General features: G+C 38.4%; 2 protein-coding genes across 9 annotated transcripts; both read right to left on the bottom strand.

Moving 5' to 3' along the window:
- Positions 1–99: 99 nt before the first annotated feature.
- Positions 100–6070, bottom strand: LOC147496799 (putative 6-phosphogluconolactonase 4, chloroplastic). 7 transcript variants are annotated; one of them, XR_015194906.1, is made up of 6 exons: positions 5773–6034; positions 4316–4344; positions 3846–4207; positions 3591–3726; positions 948–1519; positions 100–167 (listed from the first exon to the last, which is right to left on the bottom strand). XR_015194906.1 is itself a non-coding variant. In XM_086559683.1 (5 exons), the coding sequence occupies exons 3-5, from the start codon at positions 4205–4207 to the stop codon at positions 1052–1054; spliced, it is 966 nt and encodes a 321-aa protein (XP_086415809.1). In that variant the 5' UTR covers positions 4316–4344; positions 5773–5903; the 3' UTR covers positions 869–1051. The 7 variants fall into 7 exon arrangements, 4 of the variants coding, with proteins under 4 accessions (XP_086415809.1, XP_086415810.1, XP_086415811.1 ...); XR_015194907.1 differs by lacking the exon at positions 4316–4344 and having other exon boundaries at positions 5773–6061; XM_086559683.1 differs by lacking the exon at positions 100–167 and having other exon boundaries at positions 869–1519; positions 5773–5903.
- A 250-nt stretch (positions 6071–6320) lies between these two features.
- On the bottom strand, positions 6321–13765 carry LOC147496798 (uncharacterized). 2 transcript variants are annotated; one of them, XM_086559681.1, is made up of 8 exons: positions 13516–13765; positions 10817–12575; positions 10580–10708; positions 10382–10438; positions 10230–10286; positions 7134–7309; positions 6454–6736; positions 6321–6409 (listed from the first exon to the last, which is right to left on the bottom strand). In XM_086559681.1, exons 1-7 carry the CDS (start codon positions 13639–13641, stop codon positions 6485–6487), a joined length of 2556 nt encoding a protein of 851 aa, XP_086415807.1. In that variant the 5' UTR covers positions 13642–13765; the 3' UTR covers positions 6321–6409; positions 6454–6484. The 2 variants fall into 2 exon arrangements, with proteins under 2 accessions (XP_086415807.1, XP_086415806.1); XM_086559680.1 differs by having other exon boundaries at positions 6321–6736.
- Between the last annotated feature and the right edge of the window lie 1854 nt (positions 13766–15619).

The following is a 15619-nucleotide window of genomic DNA, read 5'->3' as shown; positions in this document are numbered from 1 at the left end:
CTTCCCTGCCAATAGTTTTTGACAGAGAAATTAAAATGAAAAATCAGTTGCAGACGGGGATAAAACTCATCATACATATAGACTTTTCAGCTGCAGAACTTTAAGCGCATCCAACTTCATTTTCTTTATTAAAAAAAAAAGCATTATTACAAAATTGTCAAGCATGACTTGGGGTGGAGGTAGAGGAGTGGAAATTAACATGCCTGTATACCTACTGGACCATTTGGAAAGAAAGATGTGCCCACATTTTCACGGGAAAAACTATTTCTTTACCTATTGATATAGCCAAGACAGCAAACCACCTCACTTCTCAACACCTAGGGAAACATCATAAAAAGCTAACACAACCAGCACAACCGTCCACCCATTTACCTATAACCAAAACTTGGCTTGCTCCACCATCATCCTTTGTCAAGATTAATATGGATATAGCTTTTTATTCGGAAATTAAACCTGTTGGTATTGGTTATGTTATGCGAGATGACAATGGAATTTTCTTAGCAAAGGTACAGAGAGCATGTGGAAGAAACGCCGAGGAGGGAGAGAGCCAAGGGCTCAAATCGCCATCCAATGGGTATGTTTTTAGGCTACAACAAGATTATCATTGAAACGGATTGCAAAACAGTTGCTGACTTTTGGAATCACCAGGCTACTAACATCGGGAGGATAGCCGCTAATATAATTATAGATGCACAGTACTACATCTCCTCTTTTGATTCCCTAAGTGTAACACATGTAGATAGATCATGTAATAAGGTCGCCCATCTGTTAGCGACTAGTGCTCATCATCTCAGAGACTGTTTTTGGGAGATGGAAGCACCCACTTGGTTACTAGGACTATTGCAGGAGGAACTTATAACATGTAATATTCAGATGCCTGACGCACTTTAGTGCATATTTATATATATATAATGTGGTTTAACCAAAAAAAAAAAAAAAAACATGACTTGGGCTAAACCAAATATTTCAAGTAGAGACAGTCAGAGAGTTATAATTGTTAACCAAGATACCGCAGCACTATTTCTTTTATCTGTGACTTTTAGTGGGTATGCTACAGCTTTGAAGCCGCATGTTTGTCCAAAAACCAAGTTGCTTCCCCATCTTCAGGTGAAACCATTTCAACAGGCAGCAAATCAGAAGTTGTCTTGCTCCCCAGAGCTCTACGGACTACATCAGATTTACCAGCTCCAGCAGCCACCACTGCAATATTTGAGGCCGAGTTGATCACCGGGAAAGTAAAAGTTATTCTCTCTGGAGGAGGTTTAGGTGAATCCTTAACAAATGTAACCCACCGTTGATTCTCATTGAGAAGATTATGACCAGGGAAAAGAGATGCCACATGACCATCTGGACCCATCCCCAACAAAATCAGATCAAATCTTGGGAACTCACTAGCTGGTTTAAAGTCTAACACCTTTGTTTTAACCAATTGCTTTAGACGAGTTTCATAATCATCAGCAGCACCCTCAGCAGGGAGTGCATCATTCATAGCATAGACATGACCAGGAGGAACTGGGACCTGTAAAGGTGAAACATACTATTAATAAGAACAAAAATAGAATGAATGGTTTTAATAAACACAGTTACAGTTGAATACACAGTTTAAGAAGGTTGGGTACTTGGGTGGGAATTTTGAACTTCAAGGCAAAACAGATTGAGAACGAAGTTCAGCCCAAAAAACGCTTATGTATAGAATAAAGTATAAAACGAAACCATAAAGACCCATTCTACGAATTTCACTTGAGTTCTGCAACACCAAAACTCTGGACACACGTTTTTTGATCCTGTCAATAGAGCCGAATACGAATTAACAAGTTTAATTAATGCTCACAACGCAAAGAAACCAAGAATTCATAAGAAGGTAACAGTTTCAGGCGAATTCCCCATAAAAATTTGAATGAGAAATGGTTAAATGTTCATGTTTGTTAGTTAACGCTGTGATTACATAGAATTTTGTTGGTTGATGGTACAAGACTGAAGATCAACCTCTCTAGAATGGTACCATTTACTGATAAACTTTGCTTCTGTATTATTGGACATCAGTGTTGCATCATCCGACATGCAATCCAGTATGCAATGAGAGCTTCATTGAAGGTTTGCCTCACCCCCGCAAAAACAACAGACCTTGATTGAATCCTTCTTTTAATTTTCCTTTTTTAAGGATAAAATTTAATCATTGGTATAATTAGGAGATTACATCAACACCAAGATAGCAGCCAAAGCTGTAACACAAGTACCAAAGAGGCAAACACCCCAAACCCAACACACCCCCTCCAAAGCAGAAAAACTGAAAAGAAAAGGCAGAAACAGAGCAAACATCCCCATGGTGGTGGCAACCACTCTACCACCAACACAAAGACCCCAACGGTCCCCTTCCTTCCACTCCCCTCTCCCCCCAAACGCTGGACTCCTTCTTACCTGCGGAGCCCACTTTCTTTGGCTTGTGATAGAGGTGATAACACACTGCCCAAATGCCCAACATATCTTGAGATCGTTCGCCCATCTCCTCCGGATCACAAGAGAGATGTTTCAGCCTGTCTCCTCCCAAACACATCTGTCCAATTAAACCAACCACGTCTGACCCAACCTACCCTCCTCTGCCCCCCCACTTCTCCTTCGCTATCATGTCAATTGGTCATTCGAGTCACGACTATAGACAAGTAGTTATTTGCCCACCTCACTCAACCTTCTTACCAAATTTACGTCATCCCCATTCCCCCACCTGTGCCACAGGACCCGCTACTAGCATCACAGCCTGCAAGGTGTTTGAATCCGCCTCACCTTCTTCCTTGCCTTCCAACAAAAATATTTGATATAATGCTAGGAGGCCCAGAAAGTCATAACCTTTTGACATGGTTGATTTGATAGGAGAAAAAACTTACTGCAGGTAAGATTTCTTTAATTTATGGGACATTTGCCGAGGACATCAAACCTTTATTTTATATATGTGTGACAGGGCCGAAATCAACCAAGGCCGTATTCTGTTTTCTCTCTTCTTCTCCATCTTCTCGTCTTTCTTTTTTCTTCTTCTATTCAATATCATAAACAATAACAGAATTTATTTCAAAATCTCCATTACTCCGTGTGACCCAACAACACCTGTAATGTGCACTCAGGAAGACAGGAACTCATCAACACCGAGAGTTTGCCCCACCTTTCAAAATCCCTGATAACAGAAAGGATCTCTTCCTCCCACTCTCTAACCTAATGTCGTGAAGAACGTCAAAAACATTAATCAATCCAATATGTGCTTAACCCTATTATTTTTATACATACGTATGTGAGGGGCCAAAATCAATTAAGGAAGTACTGATTTTCTCTCTTCTTCTCCAACATTCGTCTTTCTTTCTTCTTCCCGTATTCAACAAAAGATATAAGCAATCTATCTTATCCTAAAAAAAAAAAAAAAAAAATCACGTAAAGAATTTTTTCCTTACATGAGATTTTCACTCATACGGCTCCTCCTTTCTGTTCATAATGATAATAACTAGCAGATAAAACATATAGTTACACTAACATTGAATAGTAAATGCATTAAATAATTTAAAAACCATGGAAGCAGTTCCTAAGCTTTAAAACATATTCATTACCTTCGACAGAAATCCATCATACGCGAGATTATAGTTACTATCAATATGATCCTTCCGAACAACTCTCTCATCAACCCAAAAGACATGCCACTGCCCCCAATCAACTGAATCAAGGTATGGAGATTCAACCATTTTCCTGAGATTCCAATTACAAAAATTGAAAAATGATAACTAATAAACCAGCTATCCAATAATTTTTACAAGAACAAACAAAATAGAATTCAAAGAACAAGAATTAAGATCTTGAGATTGGACCTGAGAGATTTGATGAGAGAACCACCAGATAAAACCACAGTGAAAGCTCCCCTCTCTTTCACGAATTTCTGCGACAAATCAGCAGTGTATTTTGCTAGAGAAACTGAGAGATCTTCCTCGCTTTCATATATCTGCACACCCGGCTTCAGTTTCTCAACTGATTCTTCAGCCATAGATGAGTTGCATAACAACCCTTTACAGTTTTTGGTTGTTAGAGTGATTGATTTTGATGGAAATGGGGAAGATGAGTTATTGGAGGGAAAGAATTGTCGGACTAACGGTAGGTTTGGAGTTGATCCTTGTCCGAAGCGAAACCGTTTGGGAAATGTTTGAAGAGAAGAAGAAAGCAGCAAAGAACCCATCTGCATAAGATGCAAGATGAAAAATACAACAGAAGTGAACTAGTACCATTCCATTTACGTAAAAGCAAAATAAACCATGAAAAGAATGTTTATTGTACAGTGTATCACCTGTTATCTTTACCAAAGCAATACCGAGGCTGGTACATATTAGTTAAATACAGTAAGAACCTTTTCAAAGAGAAGTCACACAGTGGAACAAAGCTTAGAGACACAACAACAGGAAATCAACTCACTCTTAATGGGATCAAAACTACCAAACATAATTTTGCTGCCCCCTATCTTACAGCAAAGAAAGTAATGCACCACAGTAAAAACAACACCAAAGAAAACTTGAAAGAATATTTTCATTACCAAAATACTGTAAAATGGCATAATCCGTTGTCTTCCAACTTCCAAGAATAAGTTAAAGCCTATCCAAGTTCAGTCAAACACTCGTAGTTGACATGTTGTGCACACGTTTTTCCCATCCAACCTTGAAGCACCGTAAGGGGGAAAATCTGTCTTAAGGACATAATGAATCTTCACTAGGCTCGGATTGACATTTTCGTACTTGGTACAAGTACATTTGATAGAAAGGTTTGTACTGTTGTTGGTAATTGGTAAAGAGTATGTATATTTGGGTTGTGGTTCCTAACATTATTTACATAACCCTTTGTGTTTTCCTTACTAGCATTTTGCATGATAAGACCCCCAACATTAAGGTGGGCAGTAATGAACTTGTGAGAACTTCTGTCCTTCCTGACAATGTTAAGTAAAATATTATCAGGTCCCATAGCAGTAACTACAACAAGAAACAGGAGAAAATCCTTCTTATGGATCCGACACCTTTCCCCAAAGACCAGAATCTTTATCATACCAGTAGCACCCTGGTTTTAGCTTTGGTGGAGGATTTGCACAGCCTTGCAATAAACTGAGTTCCTCTCGACTTAACTGATGCCCATTCACATAAACATGCTCCGCTTGTAGCTGGTTCATTTTCTTCTCAGCCTCCATAACCATTTGACTTCCACCTCACTTCGCAGTAGTTTGAGCATTCGAGAACATTTACCCAAACTTCCTCTCTTTGACTCCTCAATCGGATACCCAACACAACAACACAAGAAACAGATTTCTGGCATTGAACTCATTGCTCTCAATACACAACAACTACAATACATTGGATTACAAACAATGAAAACCTCCTTATCAGTAAACTACTTTAAAATCTTTCCTTTCGACCGCATTTTCAAAATTAACGGGCTCAATTTCTTCATGCCCCATATTTCCCAATTCAGCCTAACAGGTCACAACAGCAGTTTTTTTTTTTAGCATTTTGCTAATGTGAAGGCTACAATGCTATAGTTATATGCATAAGAAATTTATAACTAATATGTCCAATCCTACTTTTTAGTCGACCTCCCTCTCTTTACATAATGGGAAAAGACAAGTATCATTAAAATTTACCAAAGAAAGTTTTTAAAGAAAAATGAAAGACTCCCAAAGCAAGAAATAAGCTAATTGAGCTACAAAGACTAAAACTTTTGATAAACATTATGAAAGTCCAGAAGAAAAGGAAGAAAATATACCCAAAAGAAACTGAACGTTGTTATGCATCATCCAAGGAAAGTGTTTTCAGCTTAAAGCCGGCCAGGTTTGGAGATTGGATAGAAACGAGAGTGACAACCACTGTAAAAGTTGCCAACAGAAGATTCCAACTGAAAGAAACAGTTACCAACACGTGAGTTACACCTGAGGAGAGTGAGGTTGTGCACGTGCATCCTGACACTAGGTGAAGACACGAGCCCCAAGGTTGCTGGTTACTGGTTCGGTACCCACACTATTCTGTGCGTCTGGCTGCACCAGTGCACTGTGCACCAGCATTCTAAAGATTCATGTTGATGGACCTCCTTATGTGAATTCTTCAGAATTATTGCTCTGATCTAGACAGTGGAATATTTTAGAGTGCAATTTATTTGGTCTCGCATCAGATATTTAGATTCTATATATAGTAGAGGTGATTAGTGGCACACATAACTGGCAGTGTGCAGAGTCATTAACTCTAATCGATATGCATTAATTTGATACAATTATAAACCACATAATAGTTCACAGTGATTCCCTAAATTGATTCCAAGTCTCTTAAACTAGCATCATACTTTGTGGAAGAAGAAAAATACATAGACAAATAAGTTATTCTTACAAATCTAGGTAACTAGTCATAACCTAAAAATAAGTTATTCTTACAAATCTAGGTAACTAGTCATAACCAAAAAAGCAATATCGCACATATTGTGTGCTCTACTTCCTGACAATGCGTATATGAAATATGCTTTCTGACTCATCTTCAATTTCAAAGTCACACCGGTCTCCTTCTTGAATGCGGTTCGCCTGGAATACAGCTCTCCATCCCGACGCTATTTCACCATGGCCAAATCTAAGATGATAGAGTACAGGCCACATTCTCCTGTCTCGATCACGAAGCAAAACTATTTTTCTTTCCATTTTGTGTTTCCCCCTCCAAAAATATTCTGACAGGCTTCCTGGAAACTCCTGTTCAAGTGTACCAGAAAGGTGAGAAAATGTCAAAGGAAAGACAAACGGATTGGTGAAAGACTGCAACTAGAAAGAATCAACGGTTGGAAACATTTGAGATATTTACTCGTCCTTTTCTGATAATCATCATACAATTTGGTGAAGTTCATGATTCAATTCAATAAATCTGGCCACTTTTACTAAAAACAATGAGAATATTCTAGACGAAAACAGTGCTCCATGCATTTGTAACTTCGTTTGCTCCAAAAGATAAAAGAATTGCCGGATATTATGATATATCCATCCCATGCATATTCAAACCGTAATTGAGTACTTGTTTACTTAAATTTCAGTAGCCCCGAATGAGAAAAATACGAGAATGAAAGAAGCCTAACAACGAATTGAAAGAACTCACCAGAAAGAACTGACTAACTGCATATACTGAGCAGCAGAGAGGCGAGGGAAAAATGGAGTCTACGCTTTCCAATTTCACCACCTTGTTAGCTTGTCCTTGAACCTTTTTACTAGGATACACCTCCTCCTCAAGCTCAACCTTAACTACCGGCTTTTTCCCCTTTAAGCATGGTTTAACTGAGAAAGAGAGACAAACAGATCAGAGAAAGCTATATATAGAAGGGAGCACAGGCACACGCATTACTTGTTCCTTATGGCAACAAGATATTCATTTAGGACCTGTGAATATGAGAATAGAGTTCATACGATAGGTCTTTAATTCAACAATTAGCACAAAAAATATTTAAACCAAGTACACCCCAAAAAATAATATATTAACTTATATAAGCTAACAACCAGTGAACCCTTTGGGGAGGGGGATACGGAAAGCAATATAAATAAGTTTTGGTATCATCACCATGGCAAATAAGAGAAACGAAGCCATAAAATCAACTTAAATGACCAAATATGATTAATTAATAAGTCAAATAATATAAACAATAGAAAGAAGTGCCGACTAGCAAAGTCGGTAAAATCTTTTGGTGATGATACCACAAGTCTGGGGCTCGAACCCCGCCAGCATCAAAGAGTTACTGATCTCATTTAAAACAGGTTTGCCAATCAAAAAAAAAGAAAAGAAAACATCCACTATCTCTCTCTTTTTGTTTTTTTTGTATTTGTAGGATATTTCATCCTTCGTGTAATAGTTTTTCTATATTAATATAAGTTCTCATTTTACTGTTCAAAAAAAAAAAAAAAAAAAAAAAAACTCTCTCTCTCTTACATAATTCAGCTTCTCTATAACCATTTCATATTGTTAACTTTTACGATTCATTGGTTGTTGTATTCATCCTTACTTTTTGAGACTCTAACCATATCCACCCATTGTAGTGCCACTACCAACACTAGACAATGAATTCCACCTTTCTTAGACTTCACTGTCCTTACTATTATGCCACCTGTTATATATTATGAGCATCCAACTTAAAACCAATTGGTGATAAGTGGAGAAGCTCAAGAACATTTAAACTATACTGCAAGGCTTCACATATCCTAGGTGAGACTATAACAAACATCTCAACACGCCACCTCATTTGTGTCATTACTTGGGCCTAACAAGTGGAGAACACTTGGGCGGGCATGCAGTAAACGATCCCATTTTTATTTATTTTCTATCAGCAAAACAATATTCTATTAATAATAGTGACGTAGTGTGAGAGATTCACACTACAAAATTACAAGCATACAAAAGCTAAGCCTCCACCACGGCATCCCATCTAAATACAAGATCTTCCAATAATAGTGTTGTAAGTACGACACCCAATCCGACATAAGTAACTTGCATTTAACCATGAGCTGCTGAACATCCCTAGACTGGTCATCAAAAATTCTGCGATTTCGATCAAGCCATAACGACCAAGTGACTGCATGAGCAACGATCCCATTTGGACCAACCACAATAGCTTCTCTAATACCATGTTAAACATTATGAGCATCCAACTTAAAACTGATTGGTGATAGGTGGAGAGGCCCTTTCTCTACCTTCAGTACACATTTGACAACGAAACCTTCTTAGCCACAGGTACACACAAGGCTCGCAAAAGAGATGCAGAAGGTGAATGTAGAGGCACCAAATGTGCCATCCAGTGGGCATTAACACCCCATGGGAAAGTTCTAACTCAAATAGATGTCCAAGGGCCCACAGCTTTTTGAAGTTGATCCATGTATAACTTTGGTTGGATATCTCAGACTATGCTTAAAGATGCAGAAGGTATTGCTAACATATTTTCTAAGTTACATTAACATGGGAAAGTGTATCTGTATCCGACACGAATACAAATTGTCCGACACAATGAAATACCAAAATTCAGGTATATCACATACAATGTGTGTGTGTTGTGTGTCGTGTCTCGTGTTCGACACAGACGCGTGGATACGTATCCGACACGGATATTTGTGAAATATGGCGTGTTAACGTAACATAGCATATTTTTATTTTCTTACAGTAGTTTTTGCTAACAGAAGTTGTGACAAAGTGGCTCATGCCCTAGCTAGGAAAGACAATAATATCTACACGAATTTCATGCACATGTACACAAACACACACAACTATGCTTACCGTAAAAAAGAAGATAGTTAACTCACTTTTGAAATGTGCTAACCCATTTCATCACCGACAATTTCAGTGTTGCCAAATTTGTAAGCCTAGAACATGTTGCCAAATTTGTAAGCATTGATGAAACTGAAAGTCAGTGTTGTTGGCAAAGGTTCTAAGCAGTATATGTTCTGGGGAGTGTCAATGGGAATGGTGAACTCGACTAAAAGTACATACTTGATGGACTACAAAAGGTTTCATCATATGAACATAAGTAGGATGCTAGAGTGGGACTTATTTGACTTGGCTTTTGATGTCTACTGTTACCCATACATAACATGAAAAAAATATGAAGCAGATGAATAAGCTTCATGTTCATACACTACAGGTATGAAGACAGATACGAGTACTCTTTCAATTCCTAGATTCCTATTATAGAGTGTCATAACTTTAAGATTTTTCTTTTGAAGTACTATGATAATATAAACTGCTTTTCTTACTACTGTACATAACTCCATTTCTTTTTCTTCCTTTAGATAGCCAGAACTTTTATTTCCTAACCCCATTAAATCCTTTTATAACCCGGTGAAGGTGGAATCGAACCCATGACCTTGAGAACAACCTCCCAAGTCCACCCATCTTCTATTTAATTCATTGTAATCCATCTGTAAAAACTGAACACCTAAACCCAGGATAACCTATTATTGACCGACCGTTAGGAGGTCTTTTGGGATTAGGGGCCCGAAATTCTAATGCCTGTCCGTCACAAAAAAAAGTGAGTTTAGCACTTTCTTCTTCATATTCTTCCTTCTCAAAATCCCCCAATCTTTCTATTAATTCTTTAAAAAAAAATCTAATTATACCACTATCAATATTGGAAAACTGGTTAGTATAGCATAGAAAGATCAAAGATGTTCTGCCCTCCAACAAAAGAAAAAAGGAGAAAATAACAAAATAACTTACCTCGCTGTTCTTCAACGCTCTCCATAAGCTCTTCTTTAATCGCCTTCAGCTTTTTCCCTGTTATTTTTCCAAATAGAGATGAATAATAGATCTGGTGCAGATATATCGAGAAATCACAAACAAATAATAATACACTTGAATAAAAAACTGACCTTGATTTTCATCAACCTTTCCAGAATATTCTTCTTTAACTCTCTTCCGCTTTTCCACTGTTATTTTCAAAAAATATATTTGTTTTAATAGTTTGGTGCAGATGTATCAAGAAAACAAAAACACAAAAAATGATGATGGGCACCATTATGAAAGACATAGAAATATATTGAAGGAAGTAAGAACAAAGACAAACAAACCAGGTAGACAATTTCTTGCTTTCATGGATTGATCATTGCCACACCCTGGCATATCTTTGACAGCCTTTGTAGTATTTCCACTGGTTCTGGCAAAGACATTATGCTTCATTTCGGATGTCGAATCCTTTCCTATAATGAATCACCAAGTAATTATTGAATTAAGATATTAATAATCACACTACATTCAAGAAACAGATAGGTCAGAAAAGACGGCACGAAATTAAGGAAGTTTCCAACCTGAGAACATAGAAGTCCTGTTTTCAGGAAGATGAAATCTTCTCAAGGTTCCATATGTCTCCGCATTCCCCATAGGATTTCCAGTCCATTCTGTAGTAATTGTGGTTTGGGATCGCAAGTAGGTCATACTACCTTTATCTTTCAATATTGGTACTTCCTTCGTAGAATCATGTGCTCTCTCGGGTTGCTGGGAGGTACAACTCCCCTTGGAGACTTCGAAGAGCGGTACTCTATCTGTAACTTGAGTATGGCATCTTCTCTCGGGCACTTCGAAGTCGGAAACATTAAGGGCAGATCCTCTACATGCTCTTTCTCTCTCCATTGATTCGCTTTCGGTTATTTTGCACTGTTCTCCATTATGATGTATTCCCAGTCTGGTTAGTAGCTGTACAGGTTTGGCATCAAATGGGGGAGAACTTTCCTCGGAGACTTTGAATAACGGTACTCTCTCTGTAACTTGAGCATGGCACATTCTCAATGGAACTTCAAATTCGGAAATATTAAGGGCAGATCCTCTACAAGCTCTTTGTCTCTCCATTGATTCGCTTTCCGTTATTTTGGACTGTTCTTCAATATGATGTATTCCCAGTCTGGTTTGTAGCTGTACAGGTTTAGCAACAAAAGGGGGAGAACTTTCCTCGGAGACTTTGAATAACGGTACTCTCTCTGTAACTTGAGCATGGCACCTTCCCAACGGAACTTCGAATTCGGAAATATTAAGGGCAGAACCTCTACATGCTCTTTCTCTGTCCATTGATTCGCTCTTGGTGATTTTGAACTGTTCTTCAATATGATGTATTCCCAGTCTGGTTTGTAGCTGTACAGGATTAGCATCAGGAGGAGACCTTTCCTTGGAGACTTTGAAGAACGGTACTCTGTCTGTAACTTGAGCATGGCATCTTCTCCCCGCCACTTCAAAGTCAGACATATCAAGAGCAGATCCTCTATATGCTCTTTCTCTGTCCATCGATACACTTTCAATTATGTTGCACTGTTCTTCAATATAATGTGTTTCCTGTCTGGTTTGTGATTGTACAGGTTTAGATTTAGGAGAACTTTCCTTTTCCAAAATCAGTGGCCCTTCATCCATTTTGTCAACAACTGATCTATCTGCAACCCTTTCAAAGTTAGATAAGTCAAAAAGACAGCTTCTGTTTGCCTCTTCTACGTCTATCAACTCTCTCTCAATCATGTAAAATGGCACTTCATTATTGCAGTCATTAGACAACACAGGTTCATTCATTACAGTGCTATGATCACAAGGATTTGTTTCTTCTGTGGACATGAGAATTTTCTCAACATCTGATAAGACTTTGTGATTACTTTGAAGCACATCAATGTTGGAACCAGAATGAACAGAAGAGCAGGAACCCTGTTCATTAATTGTACCCTTTTCAACTATCAGGGGTGGGAATTCTTCTGGAGTTGAACTTTTATCATCTGAATTCTGATGGCCAAATGACATTTCAGTACTAGAATTTCTTCCCATGCAGACACCACTTTGTTGGGTAAACTTCTCACAACCACTTTTGCAGTAAATCTGAACCACAAAATGTGATCCTATGAAATAATTGAAAACCAGAAAGTCTCCAATCTCTAGAGAATGATCTGATGCGAATTGACGCCATCCTTGTTGGAAGACAAGGCGGCCACCCAGCCAACAAACATGTACCTCCCAACGTTGTCCCTTTGAATCTTCAAGATCAACTTTTTGATCAACCAGAGACTTGATTGTCGGAACAAACCTAGGAGGTACGGCCTACAATTTTGTCAAAACAATGAACAGGCAGTTGAGAAGATAAGAAAACTGAAGAATTAGACTACAACACCGCTTATGTCTCAACAAGTAAAATCGATCAGGTAGAATAATGAGCCACATAATACAGAATTCTTCACTCAATTAACAAATGAAAGGGATATGTGGTACTAAAGACAGTAATGAATGCCAATGGATAAAATTGAAAACTACGATATTAAGCTCATTCGTCGACTAGCCGTATTGGATCAACCAAAAGCACAAAAACACAAATGAGTTGAAAAAATCATGCAATCAGAAAAAATTACGCTCATTCACCAACGAGTTAAAAATTATGCAATCAGAAAAATCAGTAAAACAGCGAATCTACATATATAGGACCTACACAATAATGTGCCTCTCTCTTAATCAGCTTTTATACTCGACGATAGCATTAACTGAGCTCAAAAACAACATAAAGTTCTCAAATCCTACTTTAAATTTAATCCTAACATACGTCAAATCTTTCACGGCATATACTATTACAATGTTAAGAATAACAAGGACCGAAATGAAGCCTATGATAAATTGGACTACATTCATGATAAGGTGGTCTTCACCAAGAATATCCTCACACTTTATGATGTAGGTTAGAAACATAGAATTCAAGTAAAGAATATAACTTTTTGTGGTATCCAACAGAAAGATAGTACACAAAGGCAGAACCCCCTAGTCAGAAAACTCACAATGAGGTAAAAACTAAACCAAAACTTAAGCCACATTTGTTTCAAAATGTAAAATGCATGTAAACATATATAAGTAGAGTGAACAAAAGGGGTAAAGTAAAGCAAACAAGCATGACTTTGAACAAAATCAAACCATGCAGAAAGATGTAAACATCAACAATAAGGATAATGAAGCAACAGCCCAACAAAATTGACAAGAAAAGGAGAGATTTTTATACCAGGGAAGCTGAAAAGTTGTCACCAACCATGATTTTGAAGAAAGAAGAAACAATGGGTAATGGGTTTTTGTTGCCATGTATCAACAAACATGTTTTAGAACATTCTTCACAAGCTTCAAACTCCATTTCACTCTCTAATAAAACCAATAAACACACTCTGTTTTTTCAACGGGGCTTCTTCACTAGTTCACTTCACCTCTTGTTTGCATTTGAGAAAGCTGTTTTTGAAGAGAGTGAACAAGTCATTAAAGTGCATTACCAGGAGTAGTATGTTTTTTTGCAAAGTAATTACATATGACTTTGATGACCATACCTCTTTTTGTCCTTTTGTTTGGTGGGAGATTTTACCATATATATTTGCTGACTTCGGCTGCTGACATCAGCAACTTTTCTCATAAGAATGGTCAGCTCATATTCATGCGGAACCTTGGTGGGTTCACTTGGGTCTGGGGGTTCCCAATTACAGATCATGTGTTATTTTGGAAGTGTGCATGTTGCCCTGTTCTGCTCATGTTCTGTGCTTGAACTGTTGAACGATTGACTTTCTTTGTTCTAGCATTTTGTGTATTGTTTCTTTCTTGCCAAATCCAATACATAGTGGGTGCTAGTATTGCTTTCAAAGTTCTTGGATGTTACACTTAGGTTTCAGTGACTGTTCCTTTATAAAGGCCTGCTGCCTTTGTCATCTAAGTTCACAACTATTAGTTATGAGCCTGCTACCTTTATCGTTAGTCTTCAGGCCTGACGTTTGCCTGAGACGAGGAGGGATTGTGCTCTTTAAAGGTTTGTCCTGCATCCAAGGGTCACGCCAGAAGATTGTCTTGGAGCCATCTATCTTTAGTACACAGTTTAATCATACTTATTGCATGCTCTCTTCATTCTAGAATTTTCCTCCATATATGCCCAGTAGCATCCCTGTCGGAATTCCGTAGACCCGAACTGTTTTTCTTTCCAGATCAAATTGACCCATGTAAGGATTGAATTTGGGAATGACCGAGTTCGTTGATGAGCGAACTGCCTACGTATTTTACTTTCGATTCTGGGAAGAGAGAAGAATCAAGTCTGGCGTAGTTCATATGGGGAGTATCTATAGGCGATGAAAGTGAATCTTCACCCAACACGTATAAGAATCAATACAAATATAGGGTGGAAATTGTTGAGTCGTGTGAGAACTGTGCTAGTAGGTCTGCTGTAATGATGGGGGTTAGTAGCTTGCAGCTGTGGTCAGTAGCTGGCGGCAGTGATTTGCATACGTGTAGTTTTATACATGATCGCTTCTAGAAGGTATGATGAGTCATGATATAGAACGATATGTGCAATGATACAAACTGTTTTAGAGCGATCTTGTAGTTTGTGGATGCGATCTAGTGACATAGGTCGACAAAGTAAGTCAAAGGTCGGTATGGTATTTCCACCATGCTGAGCACGTGCTTGATATTCCTAGCGGAGAATATCACTCCCTCACACAACCCCACTCTCAGTAGGTTGTGCCGCTCAGTGAAGCGATCTGCTGAGAGAACACAGTAGCGCGTGTGGAGCATGCACAAAGAGACAAACTGGTGGAAGTGGAAATACCCAGCGAACTATGAAGATCGATTCGTGCTATCTGGTGATCGGATGTGTAATAACATTTGGCACGTGTATTGCACATGAGCAAATCTGAGCAGTTGCAGAGAAAACGTGCCGCCCCATTTTTTTGGGATTTGAAAAGACAAGACAGCTTGTTGGAAGTCGTGTGCGGCTAGGGCTAGAATGTAATCATAACGCTTTGGAAACTGGAGGGGCGGTTATACAAAAACCACGCTGGCTATCATTGAATCGCCATTTTGTTGCTTCGCTTTGCAGAAAAAATCTCACTGCCCCAAGAGTCTTTAGGTTAGTTTTCTGCCATTGTTGATATTCTGCTCTCTGCTTCGTTCTTGCTTCTTGTTATTAAGTAACGTACCTCCCCACAGACGGCGCCAATGTAAAGGTGTGTTTTAGTCTTCCTTTACATACAAGGGAGGAAGGAGAATGGGATTGAATTTAGGAAAGACCTAGTTTGTTAATGAGCGAACTGCCTATGTATCTTGCTCTCGATTCTAGAAGGAGAGAAGAATCAAGT

The sequence above is a fragment of the Coptis chinensis genome, chromosome 5 (assembly GCF_015680905.1).
Source record: "Coptis chinensis isolate HL-2020 chromosome 5, ASM1568090v1, whole genome shotgun sequence".
Lineage (NCBI taxonomy): Eukaryota > Viridiplantae > Streptophyta > Magnoliopsida > Ranunculales > Ranunculaceae > Coptis > Coptis chinensis.
The sequence above is the reverse complement of the archived record's forward strand: the minus strand, read 5'-3'. Positions and strand labels throughout refer to the sequence as shown.